The sequence below is a fragment of the Mytilus edulis genome, chromosome 7 (assembly GCF_963676685.1).
Source record: "Mytilus edulis chromosome 7, xbMytEdul2.2, whole genome shotgun sequence".
In the NCBI taxonomy this organism is placed as follows: domain Eukaryota; kingdom Metazoa; phylum Mollusca; class Bivalvia; order Mytilida; family Mytilidae; genus Mytilus; species Mytilus edulis.
The window spans coordinates 55,820,020-55,846,934 of NC_092350.1; the positions used below are offsets into that span (position 1 = coordinate 55,820,020).

Here is a 26,915-nt window from a genome sequence, read left to right on the forward strand (position 1 = left end):
ACATCTATATATGTTTAATGTATAAATTTTACGTGTTTCACTCTTCACGTTTCCTTTTTAGGCCCTCCCTTCTTTTCAAAATCGTGGATACTCATCTCTCGATGTATTGCGGATAATTCGTATTTATAAGTATGCTGTTTGATATTGTTCATTTAACGGCGTAATCTAAAAAGAATAAAAGTTCATATCTTAAAAATTACCCCCCAAAAAAGTGGGTGCAAAATTCCACCTTTAAATGAAGTTATACATGGTTTTTACATGTACACTATTTAAATAATATTGACAATTTAGTACGTGCTAGATATTGAACGTTAACAGAGGTTCAAAAGGTTGACCGTATTTTGTAATGGTGTATGCATTCCTAATTAACATAAACATGATGAAATATTGTCTTACTAGTTATATTTTTTTTCCATTATTCGGAGAAGCCAGGAATAAGCCCAAAAAAAAACCATGCACTATTAATATTTTTCGTATATTGCATGAGCTATACAAGCAAGAAATCAATACTGATCGTGTATACTACTGAGTTGACAATATAAAAAAGAATGTACCAGATTTTTACACACAACGGACTAAATATTAACCTTGATATTTTCAAATAAATACTGACCTGGTTTATTTAGCACAAACAATCATTTAACAAGAAAACCAAGGTATGTTCAGTCAAAATTATCACAGTTGTGTGTTTTATAATTATCGGTTTCTTTTAAAACTCATTGATTTATGTTTTAATCTAATTTACTAAAATATATTTGTTTTAATTTAATGTACTAAAGTACGGTATTCTACCCAAAAAAAGCAACAGATTTGACGTCACCATGGTCACGATATAAAAGAAAATAACAATCAGCACACTTTTTATAAATCAACACGACTCAATAAATTGACATTCGTGTAAGTACTATGTTGAACTTTTTGAAAAGACTAATATTCCTTTGGAAACCCCGTCATTGTGCTTTTGCCTATTCTGTCTTCAAAATTACTTATCTGCTTAATATTCGCAAAAATATCGTATACTCAATAAAAAGTTCCGAAATGACGATAGATGGCCTGAGCCAAATTTAGCACGCGGTTGTTCTGTGGTTTCTTGGTTACCTGCTGGCATCGAGTGCCGGAGCTTGTGGGGTTGATCCCCGACCAGATCAAATTAAAACATTAAAACTGGTACTGCTTCTCCTCTTATCACGCGGTATTTTTAAGGAAGAGAAAAGAATGTTCGGCACGGAGTCAGAATAATGTGTTATATTAAGATGGCATGTCTTCCTGTGAACTATTAGCTTGTGAAACAAGCAGGATAAAAATCAGCTCAGTGTATCATATCAACATTTTCTCGTCCTGAATATACATTTGATTTGCCACTGAACGTTAAACAGTCATCCATCCATCTGTTTATCATTACAATGTTAAAAAATCCCAGAATTTATTGGTTCGCTGCATGCCGAGCGTAATATATAGTTCATTCAAATGATAAAAGTAAAATCCCGACTGTATTAACTAATAGAGAAGTCCTGCATAATCCACGATAAGTATGTACATGAACAAATTAGCCCCTTATGTTAGATTTTGTTTCCCCTTTTAGAGGCTTGGTTAAAATATAATAGACGTGTTACATGTTCTCCTCATATATATAACGTTACTAGTTCGGTCCTCCCCTTTTTTTACCTAATCCTGAGTGGCTCTGCATTTGTCATTAGATTGTGGATAATTCAAATAGATGATCATTTATTAGAATGCTGTCTGATATAAATTAATTATAGTTTTTTTTTTTAATTCATCTCAGAGCGGATTTATCTGAAAAGAATAATAATTCATATTTAATAAACCCCAATTAAAGTAGATGTATATGATCCCCATAAATTATAGTGTTAAATTTTTGACTCGGTGAAAAAATCTATAAACCACCCCCTCCATTGTTTATAAAGTTAAATAGTTGATCCCTAATTCAATAATACTGACAATTTAGTACATGCTAGATATTGAACTTCATAGTAGAGGTTCAAAAGGTTGACCGCATTTTTCAATAAGGTATGCATTCCTAATTAACATAATCGTGATAAAATATTGTCTTTCTTTGTATATTTCTTTTTAAAGAAGCTACGAATAAGCCCAAATAAATGCATTATTGATATTTTTCGTATCTTGCATCAGCTACAAACAGGAAAGTCAATAATATAAAAAATACGTACCAGATTTTGACACACTACGAACTAAATATTAACCTTTCTTTATATTGTATATAAATACTGACCTGGTTTATTTAGCACAAACAATCATTTAACAAGAAAATCAAGGTATGTACAATAATTGTGTATAAGTTTTATCATAATTATTAATTTGGTGTCTTTTCGAACTAGCGGTTTAGAATGGTTCTTTTTAAATTATGTGTAGTTTGTACTTAAAATATATATTTTACACAAAAAAATGACATACCATGCATACGTCACGAGATAAAAACTAACATGACTAACTAACAAGCATACCAGATTTTTCCAAATCAACCACGACCCAATAAATTGACTACAAGTACTAGACTATGTTGAAAATATCGAAAAGACTAGTAATTAAATATTCCCTTTTTTTAAATCCCAACATCCCAACATCCCAAAATCTTCTTTTTTATATTGTGAATTTGTCTATATATATGTCAATAGCACTAGTGTTAAACTGATAACCGTATAATACACACAAGTTACGACGATCCCAATATGGCGACGGCAGGAATAGGTAAAACCTTTTCAGTCATTTTTCTCAAATGTTGCATGACTGTTTTTATTTAGATATTAAAGTATCCGAAAGGGTCAGCAATTAATATCATTTGCTCAAATTACATTTGTTGATATATTTAGGGACGTATTATTGATTACCGATTGGGGGTTTCCAATCGATTCGGAGGGATAGTTTGTTGGGGGAAATAGTGGGGGATCAAAAATGTCATTACATATTTTTGAAACGACTTGATCAGTGGTTTTTTTCAGCAGCATTAAGTGCCCTAGCAAAATTGTTCTTTACCACCCGTATTTATATTTACTGGTTATCCGTGGGCGGAGGATTTAAAAATATAGACAAAAATATATTTACATTTCACCTCAGTTAACATGTTTAACAATCATTTTAGCTAATTTATCTTTATCATGTTTAATGTTTTGAAATAAATTCTGTTATTCATGTTAATGGGCTGTATCTTAACCTAAAATGGTTTGCTTTTATAAATTGTAACTTGGATGGAGAGTTGTCTCATTGGCAATCATACCACATATTCCTTTATCCATGAAATAATTTCATAAAAAATCTACAAAATGTCATATTCCTATACTAGCTAGTATATCGGAAAAAATCGCATGACCAGATGAGTAATTGGCTTGACAAACTTAGTCTAAACAGTAACATCTTGTTATTAAATCCATATACTAACATTCATGATATATATCTATATGTGAGTATAAATGTGCCTTTAATATTATAAATTTATAATTTTTTGGCTAAATCTTATAATTTTTTTTCAAAATAACAACCGGCAAACCTGAAATTTGAAATGGGTGTCGTAACCTTGATATCAAATAATAAATGTTTTGCCTTTATGCTTTAAATAACCGTTTATTTCTTGTAAGACAAGGTCAATGTCGCCACTGTTTCAATATTATTTAAGGAATGACTGTAATATTTTTTCTGTCTATGAAGAAATAACATAAAAAAATTGGTGCACACTGAATAACGCGCGTAGAATAGACAGAAAAAATATTACAGTCATTTCTTATAATTTAATTCTAAATTCCATTTTAAACCGTAGAAAACCATGAAAAAACGTTGATGACGTCACGGTCACATGACTAAATTATGTCTATGGCCTGATAACAAAATAACGTCAGCCAATCAGAAGATGCGTTACATCCAAAATCAAATTATACAATATTGATGCATGACAAACAACGAAACTTGATTGTTGTATTGTGTGTACACACTCAAACAGAAAAGCATTTATTATCCATAATGATTATTTAACAAACTACATGTATAAGACCAATTTACACTTTAAAAAAATCAATCGATCTTTAAAAAAAATCAAAAGTTCGCGATTATATTTGCAAAAGCAAGACCGCTCAAGGTGGCACGGTAGTATTTGCATTCCAGAATTTAAGTTGCTCTTTTGTGTACCCTACTTAGGTTAATGTATCTAAACAGTGTGATTGGACAAAAATACAGTATCAACTGAACATACTTTCCCAAACTGAGGGATGAATCAGGTGTAGAAAAATATGAAATAATTTTACATACAGATGAAAATGAATTTTTGACAATTTTTTGTTAATTTTGTATTCACTGCACCATAAAAGACCTAAAAGTACTAGTGGCCTTAGGTTTTTAAAAATAGCAAAAAAGTAAACGGTCATGATACATATTCAAATTCATTTCTGAATAGTAAAATGAAAGTACTTCAGTTAACTGTGAATGTAGAATTTTTTGCAGTGTTAGAAAGTGGTGAAAATTCTAAAAAGGCCATCATTATCCCTTATGGGCCAGGAAATACTACCGTGCCACCTCAATCGATCTACTTTAATTTTAAGGGCGTTTACACTCCAAACTAAGAAAAAACAACTAAAAAACCCGATCTGACCTGATTAGCCTACTTACAACATTTCGTAAAAAAATTATCGTAAAAATAGGGTAGTACATGTGATAACACGTTCATCTCGAACGGGAAATCAAATTGCAAAATCATGGATAAAAAATATTTTGATTTACATGATATTCATGGTAAATTTCGGTAATTAACTATTTTTTCTGACCTGTTTATGGTCGGAATATATGAAAACTTAATCAAAACTTTATTAATTATTGCCATTTATATATGTTTGATTGATTGAATTGGGTATATAACGGTCTCCGGGACAAGTTTGCAATTCCGATGAGTGCAAAAGTTGTCACCTTAATTTTTGGAGTTAAGTTAAAATGAAGTTGATAACTTGATTGGCATTGGTCCTACAAAATTTTGGCTCTAGCACCACTGTTGAAAAAGTTATGCCCCTTTTTTCAACAATTTCCTCAGAGAAAAAGTAGTTTTCCTCAAGGGAAATCAAATTTCCCTAAAGGAAAAAGATTTTTCCTCAAGGGAAATTGTTTTTTCCTCGAGGGAAAAATATTTCCCTTAGGGAATTTGCTGCATAAACATTTCCTTTGAGGAAATTCTATTTCCTTGGAGGAAATTCTTTTTCCTTTGAGGAAATTTGCGGCTTTAAATTTTCCTTGGAGGAAATTCTATTTCCTTTGAGGAAATTTGCAGCTTAAAATTTTCCTTGGAGGAAAAACTTTTTCCTGTGAGGAAATTGTTGACAAACACTTTTCCTTGAGGGAAAATTCAAGACATTAAAGGACTCAAAGGAAATATTTATGCAGCAAATTCCCTAAGGGAAATCTTTTTCCCTTGAGGCAAAAACAATTTCCCTTGAGGAAAAATCTTTTTCCTTTAGGGAAATTTGATTTCCCTTGAGGAAAACTACTTTTCCTCCGAGGAAATTGTTGAAAAAAGGGGCATAACTTTTTCAACAATGGTGCTAGAGCCAAAATTTTTAGGACAAATATCAGGGACCCAATACCAACCAAGTTATCAACTTCATTTTGACTTAACTCCAAAAATTAAGGTGACAACTTTTGCACTCAGCGGAATTGCAAACTTGTCCCGGAGACTGTTATATACTAGTGATCATATACTAGTATATTGTATTTTAATGTATGACTGCAAACTGTATACATGTACATGTTTTTTTGTTTGAGGACCTAAATGAAAATTATACTATAATAGCTGTAGATCTAATTGATTTACCCTTTTTAAATAAAGAATTTATTATATTTATTATTACACAGAATGGAAATGTCTGCCGAAATGATGAAGGCTATAAAGGAAATGAAGTCAATGCCTCCCGTGCCATGGCCAGAGTATGAAGGAATACCTTACCCAACTTTTCTAACTTTTCGAAATAAAGGAGCAGAACAAACCATACAGGGAATAAAGGACTTCCAGTCACGGGAAACAGATATAATGATATGCACTCATTCAAAGTCAGGTACATGTATATGTAATAGTTATTTAATATCGTAAATTGAATGTAAACAAATTAGTTTGCGGGATTTTCCCGCTGTGTTGAGGACCCACTGTCGGTCCTTGGTATGTTTCCTGCTCTTTGGTCGTGTTGTTGTCTATCTAACACATTCCCAATGTCCATTCTACTTATTTTAAAGGACTAATAACCTTCGAATTGATTTCATACCTGAACCATTTTCATCTTTTTATCTTTACTTAAATTTATGTTATCGCAGCCCCATGTTAGAAAATAAACAAATCGCCAATTGATTAACAACCCTTTATAAATTTTATGCATCCGAAGCGTTTTCCTTGTTTTATCTTCACCAGGAACGCTCAAAGCCAAATATTTGAAAACCACGGGTGTATAACATTCGGCAATTCTCGGTAGAATCCGCTACTCGTTAGACGAGGGTGCGGAATCGGCCGAGTTGTGAAGAATGGGGTGTATAGGAACAGAAACAGTTGACGAGATATGTATGAACAACAAAAATGTGTCCAAAGAACACCGATCCATCAAACGCACTTTCATTTTCTATGTTCAATGGACCGTAAAATTAGGGTCAAAACTTGGCATTAAAACTAGAAAGATCCTATCATATACATGTATATATGTACTCAGTTTCAAGTTGATTGGACTTCATCTTCAGCAAAAACTACCTTGACCAAATAATTTAACCAACAACTTTAACCTGAAGTTGGACAGACGAAAGGACGGACGGATGCACAGACCCAAAACCTTATGCCCCTATATGCCCTTAAAAGGGGCATAAACAAGCCCTAAATTGATAACATCTAAGGTCAACTTTCAAATTGTTTTGATGTTAAGGCCTGTCTTTCTTAATAATTTCTAAAATTATTCGAAGTGAGGACTGTTGATCTGATAATACCATCAGCGACTGGTTGTCCATTAGCAGCGTTATCGACCTAGGCCTACAAAATCACTCTAATCGGCTCAACAGCGCAATTTTGACAGATTTTTTTTTGCAAATATTTGGTACATATATGTATCACAAACCAGGCCAGGGTAATTTTTTGTCGAGCCAGCTGCAACTTTTTTCGAAAAGGCGTGACAAAGCGATCCTACATTCTCTCAGCGCCGCCGCCCGCGACGTCCACAAATCTTCACTCTGTGGTTTAAGTTTTTCAAATTTAATTACTTTATTAAAATATCTTTGATTTCTAAAAAATATGGAGTATATTTTGTAAACAAAATCCTGTTTATTTGTATTTTACTTATAAATGAACTTTTTTTGCCAGTTATCATTTCTTTCACTCTGAAATTTTAACAACTTTTTTAAACAATCCTGGATTTTTTTCCAAACTTGGACAGAAGCTAGTATTAAGAAGTATATTGAAGGCCGAACGGTGACCTATATAGTTGTTAATTTCTATATCATTTGGTTTCTTGTGAAGAGTTGTCTCATAAGCAATCATATCACATCTTTTTTTTGTAATTAGTTTTTATCCAGTTCATATTACTTACAGTCTGCAGTTAAAGTTTTAAAAACATTTATTAAATTAATAAACCATCAGGCTAGACTTTTGCCAAACTTGGACAGAAGCTTCTTACAACCAAAAGATAGTATCTAGAGGAAAGTTTTCATAATTTTCCCTCATTTTTGTTGAACCCCCCGACTAACAGCAAGAGTAGGCGATACACTAGGTTCCGCAGAACCCTTACGAATTTTGATCCGATGCAAATTGATGAAGTTTAGAAAGCCTTGTCCTTCAACGCAAATTTTACAAAAACATCATTTTTAACATCAAAATGTTACGCGGAATTTTTTTTTTCTACTCTTTTTCGGAAATATGTTAAAATGTTGATAATTGTTTAAAGTATGTTATAAGTATGGAGAATCTTTAGTATGACTTAAACAATTTAGTGACAAATGCCGAAATCTAAAGTAAATAATAATAAAAAAAAGATTCAAAGACTCGTATACATATTGAAAGACATATTTCGCTTAATATGCACGATACTAGTTGTTAACTTACTAGCAAAAGCAAAATTTAAATTTAGCCAAAGATAGACCTAAGAAATTGTCCGCGTATAGCCGCCATGCGTACTAATGCAACTTTGACCAATCAGCTATTATAAACAATATGGCGGAAAAATGTTTAATTGTATCAACCTTATTTCAGTTCGACAAAAGAAGTATAACAAAATATCGAACTTCAAGGCAAACTAAAACTAGAGGCTCTTAAGAGCCTGTGTCGCTCACCTTGGTCTATGTGCATACATGTATTAAACAAAGGACACAGATGGATTCATGACAAAATTGTGTTTTGATGATGGTGATGTGTTTGTAGATCTTACTTTACTGAACATTCTTGCTACTTACAATTTTCTCTATCTATAATAAACTTGGCCCCGTAGTTACACAGAGGAAAATATTTTGTACAAATTTACAAAAATTTATAAAATTAATGAAAATTGTTAAAAATTGACTATAAAGGGCAATAACTCTTTGAGGGGGTTAACTGACCATTTAGGTCATGTTGACTTATTTGTGTAGATCTTACTTAACATTATTGCTCTTGACAGTTTATCTCTATCTATACTAATATTCAAGATAATAACCAAAAACAGCAAAATTTCTTTAAAGATTACCAAGTGTGGGGCAACAACCCATTGTCCAATTCCTCTGAAAATTTCAGAGCAGATAAATATTGACTAGATAAACAATTTAACCCCTTTTCAGATTTGCTCTACATGCTTTGGTTTCAGAGTTATAAGCCAAAATCTACATTTTACCCCTATGTTCTATTTTTAGCCACAGCGGCCATCTTGGTTGGTTGGCCTGGTCACCGGACACATTTTCTAAACTAGATACTCCAATAATGATTTTGGCTAAGTTTGGTAAAATTTGGCCTAGTAGTTTCAGAGGAGAAGATTTTTGTAAAAGACTACAAAATGTACGAAAAATTGGTAAAAAATGACTATAAAGGGCAATAACTCCTAAAGGGGTCAACTGACCATTTCGGTCATGTTGACTTATTTGTAGATCTGACTCTGATTGAAAATTATTGCTGTTTACAGTTTATCTCTATCTATAATAGTATTCACGATAATAACCAAAAACGGCAAAATTTCCTTAAAATTACCAATTCATGGGCAGCAACCCAACATTCATCTGAAAATTTCAGGGCAGATAGATCTTGACCTGATAAACTATTTTACCCATGTCAGATTTGCTCTAAATGCTTTGGTTCAGAGTTATAACCCAACAACTGGTTGTCCGATTCATCTGAAAATTTCAGGGCAGATAGATCTTGACCTGATAAACTATTTTACCCATGTCAGATTTGCTCTAAATGCTTTGGTTCAGAGTTATAAGCCAAAATCTACATTTTACCCCTATGTTCTATTTTTAGCCATGGCGGCCATCTTGGTTGGTTGACCGTGTCAACGGACACATTTTTTAAACTAGATACTCCAATGATGATTATGGTTAAGTTTGGTAAAATTTGGGTTAAAAGTTTCAGAGAAGATTTTTGTAAAAGACTACAAAATTTATGAAAAATTGGTAAAAAATGACTATAAAGGGCAATTACTCCTTAAGGGGTCAACTGACCATCTTGATAATGTTGCCTTATTTGTAGATCTTACTTTGCTGAACATTATTGCTGTTTACAGTTTATCTCTATCTATAATAGTATTCAAGATAATAACCAAAAACGGCAAAATTTCCTTAAAATTAACAATTCATGGGCAGCAACCCAATAACGGGTTGTCCGATTCATCTGAAAATTGTAGGGCAGATAGATCTTGACCTGATAAACAATTTTACCCATGTCAGATTTGCTCTAAATGCTTTGGTTTTTTGAGTTATAAGCCAAAAACTGCATTTTACCCCTATGTTCTATTTTTAGCCGTGTCGACCGTCTTGGTTGGATGGCCTGGTCACCGGACACATTTTTTAAACAAGATACCCCAAAGATGATTGTGGCCAAGTTTGGATTAATTTGGCCCAGTAGTTTCAGAGGAGAAGATTTTTGTAAAAGATTACTAATATTTACGAAAAATGGTTAAAAATTTACTATAAAGGGCAATAAATCCTAAAGGGGTCAACTGACCATTTCGGTCATGTTGACTTATTTGTAAATCTTACTTTGCTGAACATTATAGCTGTTTACAGATTATCTCTATCTATAATAATATTCAAGATAATAACCAAAAACAGTAAAATTTCCTTAAAATTACCAATTCAGGGGCAGCAACCCAACAACCGGTTGTCCGATTCATCTGAAAATTAGAGGGCAGATAGATCTTGACCTGATCAACACTTTTACCCCGTCAGATTTGCTCTAAATGCTTTGGTTTTTGAGTTATAAGCCAAAAAATGCATTTTACCCCTATGTTCTATTTCTAGCCATGGCGGCCATCTTGGATGGTTGGCCGGGTCACCAGACACATTTTTAAAACTAGATACCCCAATGATGATTATGGCCAAGTTTGGTTTAATTTGGCCCATTAGTTTCAGAGGAGAAGATTTTTGTAAAAGTTAACAGACGACGCCGGACGACGACGACGGACGACGGACGCAAAGTGATGAGAAAAGCTCACTTGGCCCTTCGGGCCAGGTGAGCTAAAAAGGAAAAGTCCATAATAACTAACAAAAAAATCGCTATCAACCAACAAAACAACTAAAGAAGAACTGTCACATAAATAAATGAAGACACCAATTTAGACATATGGATCATTCAAGAATTATTAAAGATACATTTTTATTGTGCTGCAACCATAGTAGTAGTGCATGATGTATTTTAACTGTATTGTGCCGCTTCTTTTAAATGTTTGTTCATTTAACATTCAAATTTGCCATAATAGCGGGAGTTTTGGCTAGCCGTAAAACAAAGTTCAACCCATCATGTTTTCTTAAATGTCCTGTACCAAGTCAGGGATATGACAGTTATCAAATTTCGTAACCATGTATGTTTCCGTTTGTTTTTGGTGTTTCTGTTACATCATTGTTTTCCTCTAACAGTTGATGTGTTTCCCTCCGTTTTAGTTTGTTCCCCGGATTTATTATCCCTCAATCCATTTATATTTTTTGTACAGCAGTATACTACTATTGCATGGCTTTAAAATTCACATTTATTATTTCAATATGATGAAATTTGGTATAATTTCCAATGATGAAACTGTCCACCAGAGATCAAAGGAAGAGCATATGTTCTGCTATCAAATAACTGTAATTTTGGCACTGAAAAAAAGCAATTTTGGTACTGAACAAAGCCAATTTTAATAAGATATCAATAAAATTAAGAATGGAAATGAGGAATTTGTCAACACTTTTTTTACGACCGCAAAAATTGAAGATTTTTTGGTCGTATATTGTTATCACGTTGGCGTCGTCGTCGTCGTCCGAAGACATTTGGTTTTCGCACTCTGACTTTAGTAAAAGTAAATAGAAATCTATGAAATTTAAACACAAGGTTTATGACCATAAAAGGAAGGTTGGGATTGATATTTGGTGTATTGGTCCCAACAATTTAGGAATTAGGGGCCAAAAAGGGCCCAAATAAGCATTTTTCTTGGTTTTCGCACAATAACTTTAGTATAAGTAAACAGAAATATATGAAATTTTAACATAAGGTCTATGACCACAAAAGGAAGGTTGGGATTGATTTTGTGAGTTTTAGTCCCAACAGTTTAGGAATTAGGGGCCAAAAACAGGTCCCAAATAAGCATTTTTCTTGGTTTTTGCACAATAACTTTAGTATAAGTGAATAGAAATCTATGAAATTTTAACACAAGGTTTATGACCACAAAAGGAAGGTTTGGATAGATTTTGGGAGTTTAGGTCCCAACGAATTAGGGGCCAAAAGGGTCCAAAATTAAACTTTGTTTGATTTCATCAAAAAACGAATCATTGGGGTTCTTTGATATGCCAAATCTAACCGTGTATACAGATTCTTAATTTTTGGTCCTGTTTTCAAATTGGTCTACATTAAGGTCCAAAGGGTCCAAAATTAAACTTAGCTTGATTTTAACAAAAATTGAATTCTTGGGGTTCTTTGATATGCTGAATCTAAACATGTACTTAGATTTTTATACGACCGCAAAATTTGAAAAAATTTTCGTCGTATATTGCTATCACGTTGGCGTCTGCGTCGTCGTCGTCGTCCGGCGTCCGAATACTTTTAGTTTTCGCACTCTAACTTTAGTAAAAGTGAATGGAAATCTATGAAATTTTAACACAAGGTTTATGACCACAAAAGGAAGGTTGGTATTGATTTTGGGAGTTTTGGTCCCAACATTTTAGGAATTAGGGGCCAAAAAGGGCCCAAATAAGCATTTTCTTGGTTTTCGCACTATAACTTTAGTTTAAGTGAATAGAAATCTATGAAATTTTGACACAAGGTTTATGACCACAAAAGGAAGGTTGGGATTGATTTTGGGGGTTTTGGTTCCAACAGTTTAGGAATTAAGGGCCAAAAAAGGGCCCAAATAAGCATTTTCTTGGTTTTCGCACTATAACTTTAGTTTAAGTGAATAGAAATCTATGAAATTTTGACACAAGGTTTATGACCACAAAAGGAAGGTTGGGATTGATTTTGGGGGTTTTGGTTCCAACAGTTTAGGAATTAAGGGCCAAAAAAGGGCCCAAATAAGCATTATTCTTGGTTTTCGCACAATAACTTTAGTATAAGTAAATAGAAATCAATGAAATTTTAGCACAAGGTTTATGACCACAATAGGAAGGTTGGGATTGATTTTTGGAGTTGAGGTCACAACAGTTTATGAATTAGGGGCCAAAAAGGGGCCCTATTAAGCATTATTTTTGGTTTTTGCACCATAACTTTAGTATAAGTAAATAGAAATCTATGAAATTTAAACACAAGGTTTATGACCATAAAAGGAAGGTTGGGTTTGATTTTGGGAGTTTTGGTCCTAACAGTTTAGGAATAAGGGGCCCAAAGGGTCCAAAATTGAACTTTGTGTGATTTCATCAAAAATTGAATAATTGGGGTTCTTTGATATGCCGAATCTAACTATGTATGTAGATTCTTAATTTTTGGTCCCGTTTTCAAATTGGTCTACATTAAGGTCCAAAGGGTCCAAAATTAAACTTAGTTTGATTTTAACAAAAATTGAATCCTTGGGGTTCTTTGATATGCTGAATTTAAAAATGTACTTAGATTTTTAATTATTGGCCTAGTTTTCAAGTTGGTCCAAATGGGGGTCCAAAATTAAACTTTGTTTGATTTCTTCAAAAATTGAATAAATGGGTTCTTTGATATGCCAAATCTAACTGTGTATGTAGATTCTTAATTTTTGGTCCAGTTTTCAAATTGGTCTACATTAAGGTCCAAAGGGTCCAAATTAAACTAAGTTTGATTTTAACAAAAATTAAATTCTTGGGCTTATTTGATATGCTTTATCTAAATATGTACTTTGATTTTTGATTATGGGCCCAGTTTTCAAGTTGGTCCAAATCAGGATTCCATATCAAGTATTGTGCAATAGCAAGAAATTTTCAATTGCACAGTATTGCACAATAGCAAGAAATATCTAATTGCACAATATTGTGCAATAGCAATTAATTTTCAATTGGAGTTATCTTTCTTTCTATAGAATAGTAGTTGATAATATATGTTGGAAATTTGCCAGACATGACTATGATGTCATTTTCTATTTTTATTTGCCAATAACTTTATGTAAATAACTTCATTGGAAATTTGCCAATATAAAATGTTGCTGATGAAGCTTTTTTTCCTTATCTTATCTAAAATGTTTTAGATAATGTATGTTGGAAATTTGCCAGACATGACTATGATGTCATTTTCTATTTTTATTTGCCAATAACTTTATGTAAATAACTTCATTGGAAATTTGCCAATATAAAATGTTGCTGATGAAGTTTTTTTTATTGTTTTATACAATAAACAATGTATATTCACTTTTACTACCAACCAATCTTTACCATTCATTGATAACAAGCACTTTATTTTACATTTTAATATTTTATGATGTATTTAAAAGAGTAGTTATTGTTGCAAACTCCATTAGAAATTTGAATTGATATCAGTTTTGGAAAAAGGGAAACGGGGATGTGAAAAAGGGGGGGGGGTTAAATTTTTCTCATTTCAGATTTCATAAATAAAAAGAAAATTTCTTCAAACATTTTTTTGAGAGGATTAATATTCAACAGCATAGTGAATTGCTCAAAGGCAAAAAAAAAACTTTTAAGTTCATTAGACCACATTCATTCTGTGTCAGAAACCTATGCTGTGTCAACTATTTAATTTTAGATTTAAATAAGAAGAAATCTTTAATTGATTTGTAAAATCTTGACATTTGTTTTGTGTAAAAAAAACCATGTAATGTCAAAAATTTGATCACAATCCAAATTCAGAGCTGTATCACGCTTGAATGTTTTGTCCATACTTGCCCCAACTGTTCAGGGTTCGACCTCTGCGGTCGTATAAAGCTGCGCCCTGCGGAGCACCTGGTTGATTATGGGCCCAGTTTTCAAGTTGGTCCAAATCGGGGTCCAAAATTATTATATTAAGTATTGTGCAATAGCAAGAAATTTTCAATTGCACAGTATTCCACAATAGCAAGAAATTTTCAATTGCACAGTATTGCGCAATAGCAAGAAATCTTCAATTGCACAGTATTGTGCAATAGCAAGAAATCTTCAATTGCACAGTATTGCGCAATAGCAAGAAATATCTAATTGCACAATATTGCGCAATAGCAAGAAATTTTCAATTGCACAGTTTTGCGCAATAGCAAGAAATATTCAATTGCACAGTATTATCCCGTTTTCAAATTGGTCTACATTAAGGTCCAATGGGTCAAAAAATTAAACTTTGTTTGATTTCAACAAAAATTGAATATATGGGGTTCTTCAATATGCTGAATCTAACCATGCATTTAGATTTTTTTAACCGGATTTTTGTGACAAAAATGTCAGTTATTGATTTGGGGATGTACGGCGGGCGGTCGGTCGGTCGGGCGGTCGGGTGGTCGGGCGGCCGGGCGGGAGGCAAACAAATGTTGTCCGTGCATTTACTCATGAACCGTTCAACCAAAGCTTTTAAAATTTTAATATGTTGTTACTGACAACTAAATGAAGGTCAAGTTCAATAATGGCGATTTTGACTTTTACCGTTCAGGAGTTATGGTTCTTGAAAGATTGAAAAATGGTGCTTCCAGTCGTGTCCGTGCATTTACGCATGAACCGTTCTACCTAAGCTTCCCAAATTTTAATATGTTGTTACTGATGACAAAATGGAGGTCAAGTTCAATAATGACGATTTTGACTTTTACCGTTCAGGAGTTATGGTTCTTGAAAGATTGAAAAATGGTGTTTCCAGTCGTGTCCGTGCATTTACGCATGAACTGTTTTACCAAAGCTTCCCAAATTTTAATATGTTGTTACTGATGACAAAAAAGAGGTCAAGTTCAATAATGACGATTTTGACTTTTACCGTTCAGGAGTTATGGTTCTTGAAAGATTGAAAAATGGTGTTTCCAGTCGTGTCCGTGCATTTTCTCATGAACCATTCAACCAAAGCTTTTGAAATTTTTATATGTTGTTACTGATGGCAAATTAGAGGTCAAGTTCAATAATGACGATTTTGACTTTTACCGTTCAGGAGTTATGGTTCTTGAAAGATTGTGAAATGGCGTTTCCATTCACGTTGTTGCATTTACTCATGAACCATTCAATCTAAGCTTTTCAAATTTTAAGATGTTGATACTGATGACAAAATGGAGGTCAAATTTGATATTGACGATTTTCACTTTCACCATTCATCAGTATTGGTTCTTGTGATATTGCCAGGACACAAATAAATATTAATAAATCCGGTTTGCTGTCGTTGTGACAGCCTCTTGTTATTATTTGGGCCCGGTTATCAAATTGGTCCACATTGAGGTCTAAAGGGTCTAAAATTGAACATTTTTTGATTTCATCAAAAATTGAATTATTGGGGTTCTATATGCTGAATCTAACCATGTATTTAGATTTTGGATATTGGACCATAATAGGTAAATGTCCAATTTAAAATTTTTAAGTTTTTAAGTTTAAGTTCTTAGACCACATTCATTCTGTGTCAGAAACCTATGTTGTGTCAACTATTTAATCACAATCCAAATTCAGAGCTGTATCAAGCTTAAATGCTGTGTCCATACTTGCCCCAACTGTTCAGAATTCGACCTCTGCGTTCGTATAAAGCTGCGCCCTGCGGAGCATCTGGTTAGCATTTATTACATGCATTGTATGTAACTGAAGCAGAACATTTAATGGCAGCCGAATTACCTAAGAAAAAAAAGAGGCAATTTAGTCATAATATACATATCCTTATTGCAGGCACTCATTGGACATATGAAATATTGGCATTGATTATAAGTAATACAACAGAATTAGCCAAAGAGACAAAGAGTGAAAAGATGCTGGAAGCAATACCAGATTTATCCGTGCTTGATGCACTTCCATCTCCCAGAATTCTCGACACGCATGTGCAGTTCCAGAATATACCCACACGTCATGTTGAAAAAGGCGGGAAAATTATTCACATGATAAGGAATCCTAAAGATGTCAGCGTTTCACTCTATAACCACGCTAGGAAAGATGTTATTACTCTAAATTTAGATATACCATGGAATGAGTACTTTGAAATTTGGATGACGGGAAAATGTAAGATTCGTTCGATATAGTTGCACAAGCTAGTATATACGCAAATTTCGAGTTAAAAGTAATTCAAACTTCAACTTGCCAATGTTGTTTTTTAACCTATTTTTGTATGCCAACTTACTTAGAGCTGCATGTAAATGAACTGGCATTTGCACAAACCTTATTTTCGTGTATGTTAATTGACATAAAGCTTCCTGGCATTGGACTATAACTACAATGTACATGTATTGGCATTTACAATAAGTATGTTTGGTCATTTTTGAAGTCATCAGTTTTCTTTTGTTAACTTGGACAATAACAGGAAAAGTTATACATATATATTATATATATGATTATATTATGTTATACTTGTGTTTTCGCAACAGCGTTATAGAGAGTCGTGGTTGATTTAAGTGCCTTATAGTAAACGGATCTAAATTATGATGGAACCAATTTGTTTCTCTCTTGATTTTTCGGCTACGCTACCGGTATGATTTTAAAAAGCGTTTTGATAAAAAAAAAAAAATGCAATCAAGCATATCGGCCATTTTTTTTTTTTTTTGGTCGAGACAAGCGATCCTACATTCATTCGTCGTCGGCGGCGGCGTCCACAAATATTCACTGAGTGGTTACAGTCTTGAAATTTTAATAACTTTCTTAAACTATTATACTGGATTTCTAACAAACTTGGACATAAGCAGGTTTATGATCATAAGCTAGTATCCAGAAGTAAATTTTGTCAATTTAAAATAAAATTTTATTTTTTCCGTATTTTACTTAATATAAATGGACTTAGACTTTCTGCCGGGAAACATAACATTCACTCTGTGGTTAAAGTTTTTTAAAAATCTAATAACTTTCTTAAACTATCCTGGGTTTGTACCAAATTTTGACAGAAGCTTGTTTATGATCATAAGCTAGTATCCAGAAGTAAATTTTGTCAATTTAAAATAAAATTCTATTTTTTCCGTATTTTACTTATAAATGGACTTAGATTTTCTGCCGGGAAACATAACATTCACTCTGTGGTTAAAGTTTTTTAAAAATCTAATAACTTTCTTAAACTATCCTGGGTTTGTACCAAATTTTGACAAAAGCTTGTTTATGATCATAAGATAGTATCCAGAAGTAAATTTTGTAAAAATATAAATCCATTTTTTCTGTATTTTCCTTTGAAATGGACTTAGATTTTCTGTTAGGAAACAACACATTCACTCTGTTGTTAAAGTTTTAAATTTTTTTAATGACTTTCTTATACTATTTTGGATTTGTACCAAACTTGAACAGAAGCTTGATTATGACCAACAGCTAGTATCTAGAAGGAAATTTTGTTAAAATTTTGTACATGTGTATCTGTATTTTACTTATAAATGGACTTAGTTTTTCTTCCAGTTAACATTACATACAGTCTGCAGTTAAAGTTTTTAAAACATTTATTAGATTCGTAAACTATCCTGGATTTTTACCAAACTTGGACAGAAGCTTCTTACAATCAAAAGATAGTATCAAGAGGAATATTTTTAATGATTTTTTCCTCATTTTTCACATGTTTTTGTTGAGTCTTCGATTAACAGCAAAAGTAGACGAGACACTGGGTTCCGCGGAACCCTTATGAATTTTTTTATAACTAGTTCGTAAATTGCAAGACAATATGATATATATTTGATGGAAATTAATAAAAATAAAATATCTGAAAAATGATTTTTTTTAAACGCGACATAATGCATATTAATTATCAATTTCGAAACATAAACAATGATGTAACTTTTTTTTTTGAAGTACCGTATGGGTCATGGTTTGATTATGAACTTGGAATGGAACAAGCAGAAAAAGATCATCCGGGACTTATTTACACGTGTTACTACGAGGATATGAAAAAGGTATTGTCTAGACGGGGTTTACAGAATAGAAAATAAGGGTAAATTGAAGAAAAATAGACAAATGCAGAGAATAGTGAAAATTAGGCAAAAACAAATAGTGATTAGCAAAATATATATGAACGAATAGAAAATATAAAATAATGGGTCGCATAACTATAAAGAATAGAGAACAACGGGGAGCTTGACTATAAAAAATAAAGAATAATGGGCAAAATTTATGATAGAGAAAATGGCTTAAATATCAAACAGTACAGAATTGCAGACACCCTCATTCAGACCTTTTATTTTTGATTTGTTGAGACTTGCTGTATCCTCAGTTGCCGTATGCTTAGGTTTAAGCGGGAAATGGGATTATGTCATCAGTCGATATTTCGTCATTGGTTAAATTAAAACTGTTAAGGTTATGTACGCCTTTTCATAATATTACTCAGAAAGCATTATTTCTGAAAAGGAAAATTTAATAGGCCTCAACTGTTAATGTTGTGTACGGTATTTTAAAATATTACCCAGAATGCATTTATATTTCTGAAAAGGGGAATTTAATAGGCCTCAACTGTCGAGGTTGTGTACACTATTTGTAAATATTACCCAGAAATTGGCCAGAATGCATTATATTCTGAAATGGGGAATTTAGTGGCTTCTAAGACCTAAGGAGAAGTGGTCGATTAGATAATCATACAAGTCTTCTTAGCAGACAATAAGAACTTCTTAACAGTTTATTCAAGTCCTCTGATCTTCAAAAAAGGACAACAAAATTTATATTGTGTAAGTTTAGTCAATTATTAATAATATCATAATGTTCATTATCATTGCACATCAATTTTTGATTTGCATAATCATATGTCTATGTGTATTCGCGGTATTGACCCATATTATGTTATTTTTAAAGATTTAATTTTCAAATAAGTCAAGTAAGTTTTACTATCTTCTTATTGGACATATTCTTGTAGACACAGGACAAAATATAAGCAATGGTATCGCCTTTGTGGTGATACATGTACAATTACAATATATTTTAGTAAAAACCACAATATTTCAGTCGACATTTCTTTATTGAAGTTATAAAGATTATTTTAAGGAATTTTATTGTTGTGTAGGCCCCAAAACTCGCAAATTTACTCCCACAACGAAACAACTGTTAAGTTTCTCTTTAAGTTTGTCAGTGAAAGACCGTGGCCGAGTTGACATCTCAATAGACCTCTTTGTAAGTATTTTCAATCAAACATTTCATGAAATTTACAAAAACCTTGTTGCCTGCGTAGGATTTCATATTTGTGACGTCACATGTGAAGCGGGTTTTCACGCTCACCATTTTCGATAACCTTTCAAATCAGACATCCATTGTTGCATTCAACGTGTTTGATGGTTGGTTAAGTCAACGGGATGGCAAATTTAGTAAAGTTAAGACACAATTTCAAAAAGTAAATACAAAAGTAAAGAAAAGGAAATGACATTTACAAACTAGAATGTGTGTGGCGTATGCGCTACGCCTATGAGTAGATATGAATGAGACAACACTGCATCTATATCAAGAAGATGTGGTATGAGTGCCAATGAGACAACACTCCATCCAAGTCACAATGTGTAAAAAGTAAAGAATTATAGGTAAAAGTACGGTCTTCAACACAGAGCTTTGGCTCAAACCGAATTATTATATTACATTTCTACAGAATCCAGTACACATTTTCCCAAATAAATAGGTTAGAGTGCTACGTCACAATGCCTATTCACCGATTGATCGTGACATACTAAACTAAACGAATTCATGAGAAAGAATTACCTTTATATAATAACATTACATGTACAGGTATTTTTCATTATAATACGTTATTTTGATTGGCTAACAGCAAGCTCGCGTCATTCTGAAATCAACCTTCATTTCCAAATGAAATGTAACATTCATGATGACATAACAATAAAGTGCACAGGTAAATAAAATAAGAACTTGATATAAATCGTGTTTTTATAGGATACTATATCTAAAATATGTAATTATAAGTATTGAAAGCTTCTTTTAGTAATTAAATAGGGTTGTAAAAGCGTTGACCGAAGTTTATTTTGTAAATTCCAAAAATGTACGCACGGTCAACGCTTTTACAACCTAATAAATTTACTAAAAAGAAGCATTCAATTCCTAAATAAATGTCAAACGTTCACTTTTTTCAAATACAATGACTTTTTAGCTCACCTTTCCAAAAGGAAATGTGAGCTTTTGCCATCACTTGGCGTCCGTCGTCGTCCGTCCGTCCGTCCGTCGTCGTCCGTCCGTCCGTCGTCGTCGTCGTAAACCATTTCAAATATCTTCTCCTCTGAAACTACTAAACCAATTCAAACCAAACTTCATCTGATTGATTCCTAGGGTATCTAGAATAAAGTTTGTGTTTTAATTCCCATTTCATAAAAAAAAATGGCCGCCATGGCTAAAAATAGAACATAGGGGTAAAATGCAGTTTTAAGCTTATAACTCAAAAAACAAAGCATTTATAGCAAATCTGACATGGGGGTAAAATTGTTTATCAGGTCAAGATCTATCTGCTCTGAAATTTTCAGATGAATCGGACAACCCGTTGTTAGGTTGCTGCCCCTGAATTGGTAATTTTAAGGAAATTTTGCTGTTTTTGGTTATTATCATGAATATTATTATAGATAGAGATAAACTGTAAACAGCAAAAATGTTCAGCAAAGTAAGATTTACAAATAAGTCAACATGACCGAAATGGTCAGTTGACCCCTTTAGGAGTTATGGCCCTTTATAGTCAATTTTTAACCATTTTCCGTAAATCTTAGTTATCTTTTACAAAAATCTTCTCCTCTGAAACTACTGGGCCAAATTGAACCAAACTTGGCAACAATCATCATTGGGGTATCTAGTTAAAAAATTGTGTCCGGTGACCTGGCCAACCAACCAAGATGGCCACCATGGCTAAAAATAGAACATAGGGGTAAAATCAGTTTTTGGCTTATAACTCAAAAACCAAAGCATTTAGAGCAAATATTACATAGGTTAAATGGTTTATCAGGTCAAGATCTATCTGCCCTGAAATTTTCAGATGAATCAGACAACCGATTGTTAGGTTGCTGCCTCTGAATTGGTTATTTTAAGGAAATTTTGCTGTTTTTGGTTATTATCATGAATATTATTATAGATAGAGATAAACTGTAAAGAGCAAACATGTTCAGCAAAGTAAGATTTACAAATAAGTCAACATGACCGAAATTGTCAGTTGACCCCTTTAGGAGTTATGGCCCTTTATAGTCAATTTTTAACCATTTTCCGTAAATCTTAGTTATCTTTTACAAAAATCTTCTCCTCTGAAACTACTGGGCCAAATTTAACCAAACATGGCCAAAATCATTATTAGGGTATCTAGTTTAAAAATTGTGTCCGGTGACCCGGCCAACCAACCAAGATGGCCGCCATGGCTAAAAATAGAACATAGGGGTAAAATGCAGTTTTTAGCTTATAACTCACAAACCAAAGCATTTAGAGCAAATCTGGTTGTGGTAAAATTGTTTATCAGGTCAAGATCTATCTGCCCTGAAATTTTCAGATGAATCGGACAACCCGTTGTTGGGTTGCCGCCCCTGAATTGGTAATTTTAAGGAAATTTTGCTGTTTTTGGTTATTATCTTGAATATTATTATAGATGTAGATAAACTGTAAACAGCAATAATGTAATGCTTGGGGTATTCAATGTTTTTTTTTATACTTTCATCATAAATTATATTATGAACACAGAGACAAACGAGACATTTCAGTGTGTCCACTCTTGTTTTTGCTTTTGAAGAAGATATGACAGAATTGAAGAACCATTTATATAAATTGAAAACCCAAAATAATCATTCATGGAAGATTTAAGCAAAAAATTTAAGGTGAGCGATTCAGGCTCTTGAGAGCCTCTTGTTTTTTTAACTTAGAACATACTTTGATTTAGTTTTGTTTTCCTCGTTTATATTAAGTAAAGAGATCTTAAGTTGGAACAAAAAGTAATTATCAGTAAGATGAGTTCTGATTTATGCAAAAAGCGGACCTTCAAAGGAACATGAACGCTTTCTTCAGTATACAATAAGCGGGATAAATACTTCATTATTTCAACGGCTTGAACACTCAGCTTTTATTTTAGAATCCAACTAAAGAAATTAAGAAGCTGGCTGACTTTCTTGAAATAAACGTAACAGACGAAACTGTTGAGGGCATTGCCAAGGCAACAACGTTTGACAATATGCAGAAGAACAAAATGGATGGGTCAAAATTCGTATCAGATGATGGGCAAGGTTTTATTTATAGAAAAGGTAAGTTTATTACTAATGTTCCCAGTTAACCATGTGATCTCTAAAAAGAAAACAATTACAGTAAAAGTGTATATATACTTGATTTTTTAAAATGAAAATAACTCCCTATTACAATTTCGAGCGACAGAAGTTTTTTTCTGTATCTACGTTCATAAAGAACTTAATATCTACATTTAAAACCAAGAGATGTATAATTAAATTAAGTACGAAGTTGAAGAGCCTTGAAGAAAATTGAATGTTTGTTTTTGTTTATTTGTAGGTGAGATAGGTGATTGGAAGAATTATTACACTGTTGCTCAAAATGAACGATATGAAGCTCTGTTCAAGGAGAAAATGAAAGACAGTCAATACAAATTTCAGTACGAATAAAAATGACTGTGCAAAAATGAGTTACTTTAATCATTTGTTTTTCCTAGTTGGCATAGAAAGGGTTAAGCAATGAAAACTTATAAACAGACATAATTATGTTTATGGGACGTAACTCTTAAAAGTCACTGAAACGTTTGAGAAAACTATTTTTAATTTTTTATAGGTATATTTTTAGCTTCTAAGTCACACAGATTATTCGACTTCTGTTTCATAGGAATGCTTTTAAAGGGTAATGCCGATACTGCCTATAACAAACGCATCACTGATTTTAAGATTTATCTCCCTTATCACTGCCAATATTTTTTCAGACATCATGTTTTTGACAGTTGTAATTTCCCCTAGCTATGTTCATTGTGGATCATCTTTTTACTCCTTTGAGTGCGCAATTCCTCACTACCCTTTTAGATGTCTTTCAATAAAATTTTAGTAAAGATAACACACATCAAAAGTTGTAAATAACGACACAAAGTCCTGTCAGCCAGCCTTTTTAATGGACACATACATGAACTTAACACCTGAATAAAAACCACCCATATAAGATGGAAAGGATATTGAATTCGTGAGCTGTTTTTATTTGTCGTAATTAAATTAAAATGCGCAGTGAGATTCACTTTTTGATGGACAACGGTGAATGTGTAAGCACGAAAGTCACGTCTATGTCTGTAATATTGAATACGTATGTTGGACGTGTGATGTAGATTGTCGACATGCACGATCTCATTTTGGGATATGCAATCATCTATGGAGATACAAGTATGTATTCCTATTGACAATAACTTGAATCCATTTGGTCCATCACTGGAAAACAACAGGAGACAATTTGGAATATTCAATGTCCGGTGACGTGCAAGAGCCGTATTTATGAGGACCTTTGTTCATTGTTGTTCGTTTAATTCGCCGTTTCAGAATCTAATGCATCCTGGGTAATATTTTCAAAAGCGTACACCAAAGCGTTTTGATTGGTTTAAAACGTTATAAACAATGGAAATTCAACCAATGACGTAACGTTATTTTCACTTTGGGGTACGAACAATGAAATTACCCATGATGCTTTAGATTCTGAAACGGCCAATTGTACGGGATGTATAGTAGATATCATAACTTTTAATTGGTTCATAGGCTATTTGGACTGAAATTACTGTCCAACAAATGTTAGGTTTGGCACTGATCTATTTTGTAAATGTACTTTTAAATTAAGTACATTTATTATTCCTTATTTACATTATATTTCAAAATAAACCAGCACATGACATTTGACATTTGATATAAAAACATATAAAAATGGCACATCTACAAAATGTAATAAATCGGCTGGTCGTTACATATGTATCAAACTGGTTCCTAAACTCTATGTGTTAGTTCACAAACTATGGAGCGCACACACTGACTTGACAACATTTGAGACATACAGCTGTAATGTTTTAACAGTGTTTACAAGCTAACAACAAAATAAAAAAAATATGTCATACTGACATGGTGGTGTCATTTCTTAATGAAATATTACAATCTTATGATAGGAGCGGGAAATTAATGCATTTCGTCATAGCAATTTGTACTTTTCCGTTTTAGTACAAATTTAATCCATGTTTAGACTCTATGTTCATAGTTTAATTGTAACAAAACCAGTAAAGACAATCTGATCGAACCTGTTTTAAATTCATGTTATTGAATATGTTTTACTATCAATTTTCATATTCGCCTCGATATAGCTTTTTTGTGATGAGGCGGCGTTAAGCAAATGCTAATCAATCAATCAATATTCATACATATAAAATAAGGAGATGTGGGATGATTGCCAATGAGACAACTATCCACCATATTTCAAACGAAGTGGATGAAAGCAATTATAGGCCATGTGTACAATACGTATTAAAAAAAAATACATGTACCACATGAAAGAAAATTTGGAAGTAATAACAAAAAAGGTAGAACTTTTCATACTTTTCGTTGGTGTGTTACATGTATCATGCTATTTTCATCATATTATTTATTTTACTTTTTATATATCAAAAATAGAAAACAAATCTACCATATGTATATATATATATATTTATATATGGGCACAGTACAAGGCAATTTGGTGCCACGATATTCCAGTATCATGAGTTCGAATTCCTGCCAGGGAAGAACAAAAATTTGCTCCCGCAAATTTACAGATCTAACATTGTTGGGCTGATATTCAGATGAATTATATATATCTAACATTGTTGGGTTGATGTTTAAACGAGTTGTATATATTCATATATATTCTACCAAGAAATTTGTTTTGCATGCACACGTATAAAAATTGCGGTTTTTATACAACGCAATCAGACTTGTTTATATTTTATCGTTTAGGCTTGTATTATATTTTCCTTCGGGATTATAAGATCCGTTCATCCTATTTCGACTCTTTTAAATTCAAGAGTCCATCCTAAATTGAGTTAAATTACATGGCCTTCCAAATACAGTTTCGACCCCTAACATCACTGAAGAGACATTAATTGTCGAAATCCGGATATGGTGTAAAAAAAAATTAAAAAAAAAAAAGAAAAATTAGCACCTCATGTTTGTGGTTAACCATCTTTGCCGCAAGTTTATTGTTTTCTGTTTGTTATTTAATTAATATAAGATCCATTTTGTTACATCGTGTTATCAATTTATATGGCAGTTAGCAGGGTTTAAGAACATCAGTTGTTGGACCTGTTAGTCAAATGCGTTTTGTTAAAATATACTTTTTTACTGTTTTGGTCTTTTGGAAAATGTTGTTTGTGCTGTTTTTAGACCCTTCTACAACGAAATTTGTTTTACATGCACACGTATAAAAATTGCGGTTTTTATCCAACGCAAACATAGGTTTGACCGTTGTTTTCAATTTAGACTTGTTTAACTATATATATATTTAGTACATCATTTAAACTAATCAATAAAGAAAATTTAATATATTTGATTCAATCAAAAAGTGTTCTTTTTTATAAAAGTTGTTATCAAAACAGTTAAATCCCTTTTAAATCTTCATTTTAATTAAAGAATCACGAACACATTCCATTCGTGCATACTGCTTTGCTTTTTTCTTCAAACTTTTTGGCCAATCAATTAGGCTCTCATTTGCAAACGAAGGCAGCGAAACAGTCCCATATGATTAAAACCACGTGATCGAGCATTGAGTAACAGAGTCCAATGATGCATGGGAGAAATTTTGTAATAGCCTGGGGTCCTGGCTCACTGCTTGCTAACGCTATCAGTATCAACAGGCGTAATAAAATCAGTTCTATTATCTGAATGAATAAGGGTATCCTTACCGCAACACTAAATTGTGGTATAGCATCAAACAACGGCGTATTCCCTACTCAATCGATGTGATACGAAGTGTTTATAGAATTTACAGCGTATTATACGCATAATGTATGCACTTTTCGCAATCACTTGTTGTAGAGATAATTTCGATCGTTGTACTGATTACTTTTGGATCTCTGTAATGTAATTGGGAACCAAAGTTTGATTGGTACCAGTTACCAGCTATATTAGGGATATACAATGTACGATAATGGTAACAAACGAAGTCTTATTTTAGACAATCATATTTGTTTTTCGTGAATGAGTAAATGTTTTGTTATAAATACGTTTTCGTACCCGTTAGAATTGTTTGAACAATTCACATTTTTTCTTGTCGATGCCTTT

The 26,915-nt window shown here is 32.7% G+C and overlaps 1 protein-coding gene across 3 annotated transcripts; it reads left to right on the forward strand.

Annotated features, from left to right (window-relative positions):
* The first annotated feature begins 577 nt into the window (after positions 1 to 577).
* LOC139481814 (sulfotransferase 1B1-like) lies at positions 578 to 23,272 on the forward strand. 3 transcript variants are annotated; one of them, XM_071265324.1, is made up of 6 exons: positions 578 to 656; positions 5,863 to 6,062; positions 16,411 to 16,737; positions 18,493 to 18,593; positions 22,718 to 22,886; positions 23,146 to 23,272. In XM_071265324.1, exons 2-6 carry the CDS (start codon positions 5,864 to 5,866, stop codon positions 23,253 to 23,255), a joined length of 906 nt encoding a protein of 301 aa, XP_071121425.1. In that variant the 5' UTR covers positions 578 to 656; position 5,863; the 3' UTR covers positions 23,256 to 23,272. The 3 variants fall into 3 exon arrangements, with proteins under 3 accessions (XP_071121425.1, XP_071121424.1, XP_071121426.1); XM_071265323.1 differs by lacking the exon at positions 578 to 656 and adding an exon at positions 2,187 to 2,294; XM_071265325.1 differs by lacking the exon at positions 578 to 656 and adding an exon at positions 2,694 to 2,727.
* The last annotated feature ends 3,643 nt before the right edge of the window (positions 23,273 to 26,915 follow it).

Bases quoted from the DNA above. Each gene is read 5' to 3' on its own strand.
- LOC139481814 (XM_071265324.1), top strand. From the start codon at position 5,864: ATGGAAATGTCTGCCGAAATGATGAAGGCTATAAAGGAAATGAAGTCA. The intron at 16,738-18,492 runs GTAAGATTCGTT...TTTTTTTTGAAG, and splicing joins AATTTGGATGACGGGAAAAT to TACCGTATGGGTCATGGTTT. The intron at 18,594-22,717 runs GTATTGTCTAGA...CTTTTATTTTAG, and splicing joins ACTACGAGGATATGAAAAAG to AATCCAACTAAAGAAATTAA.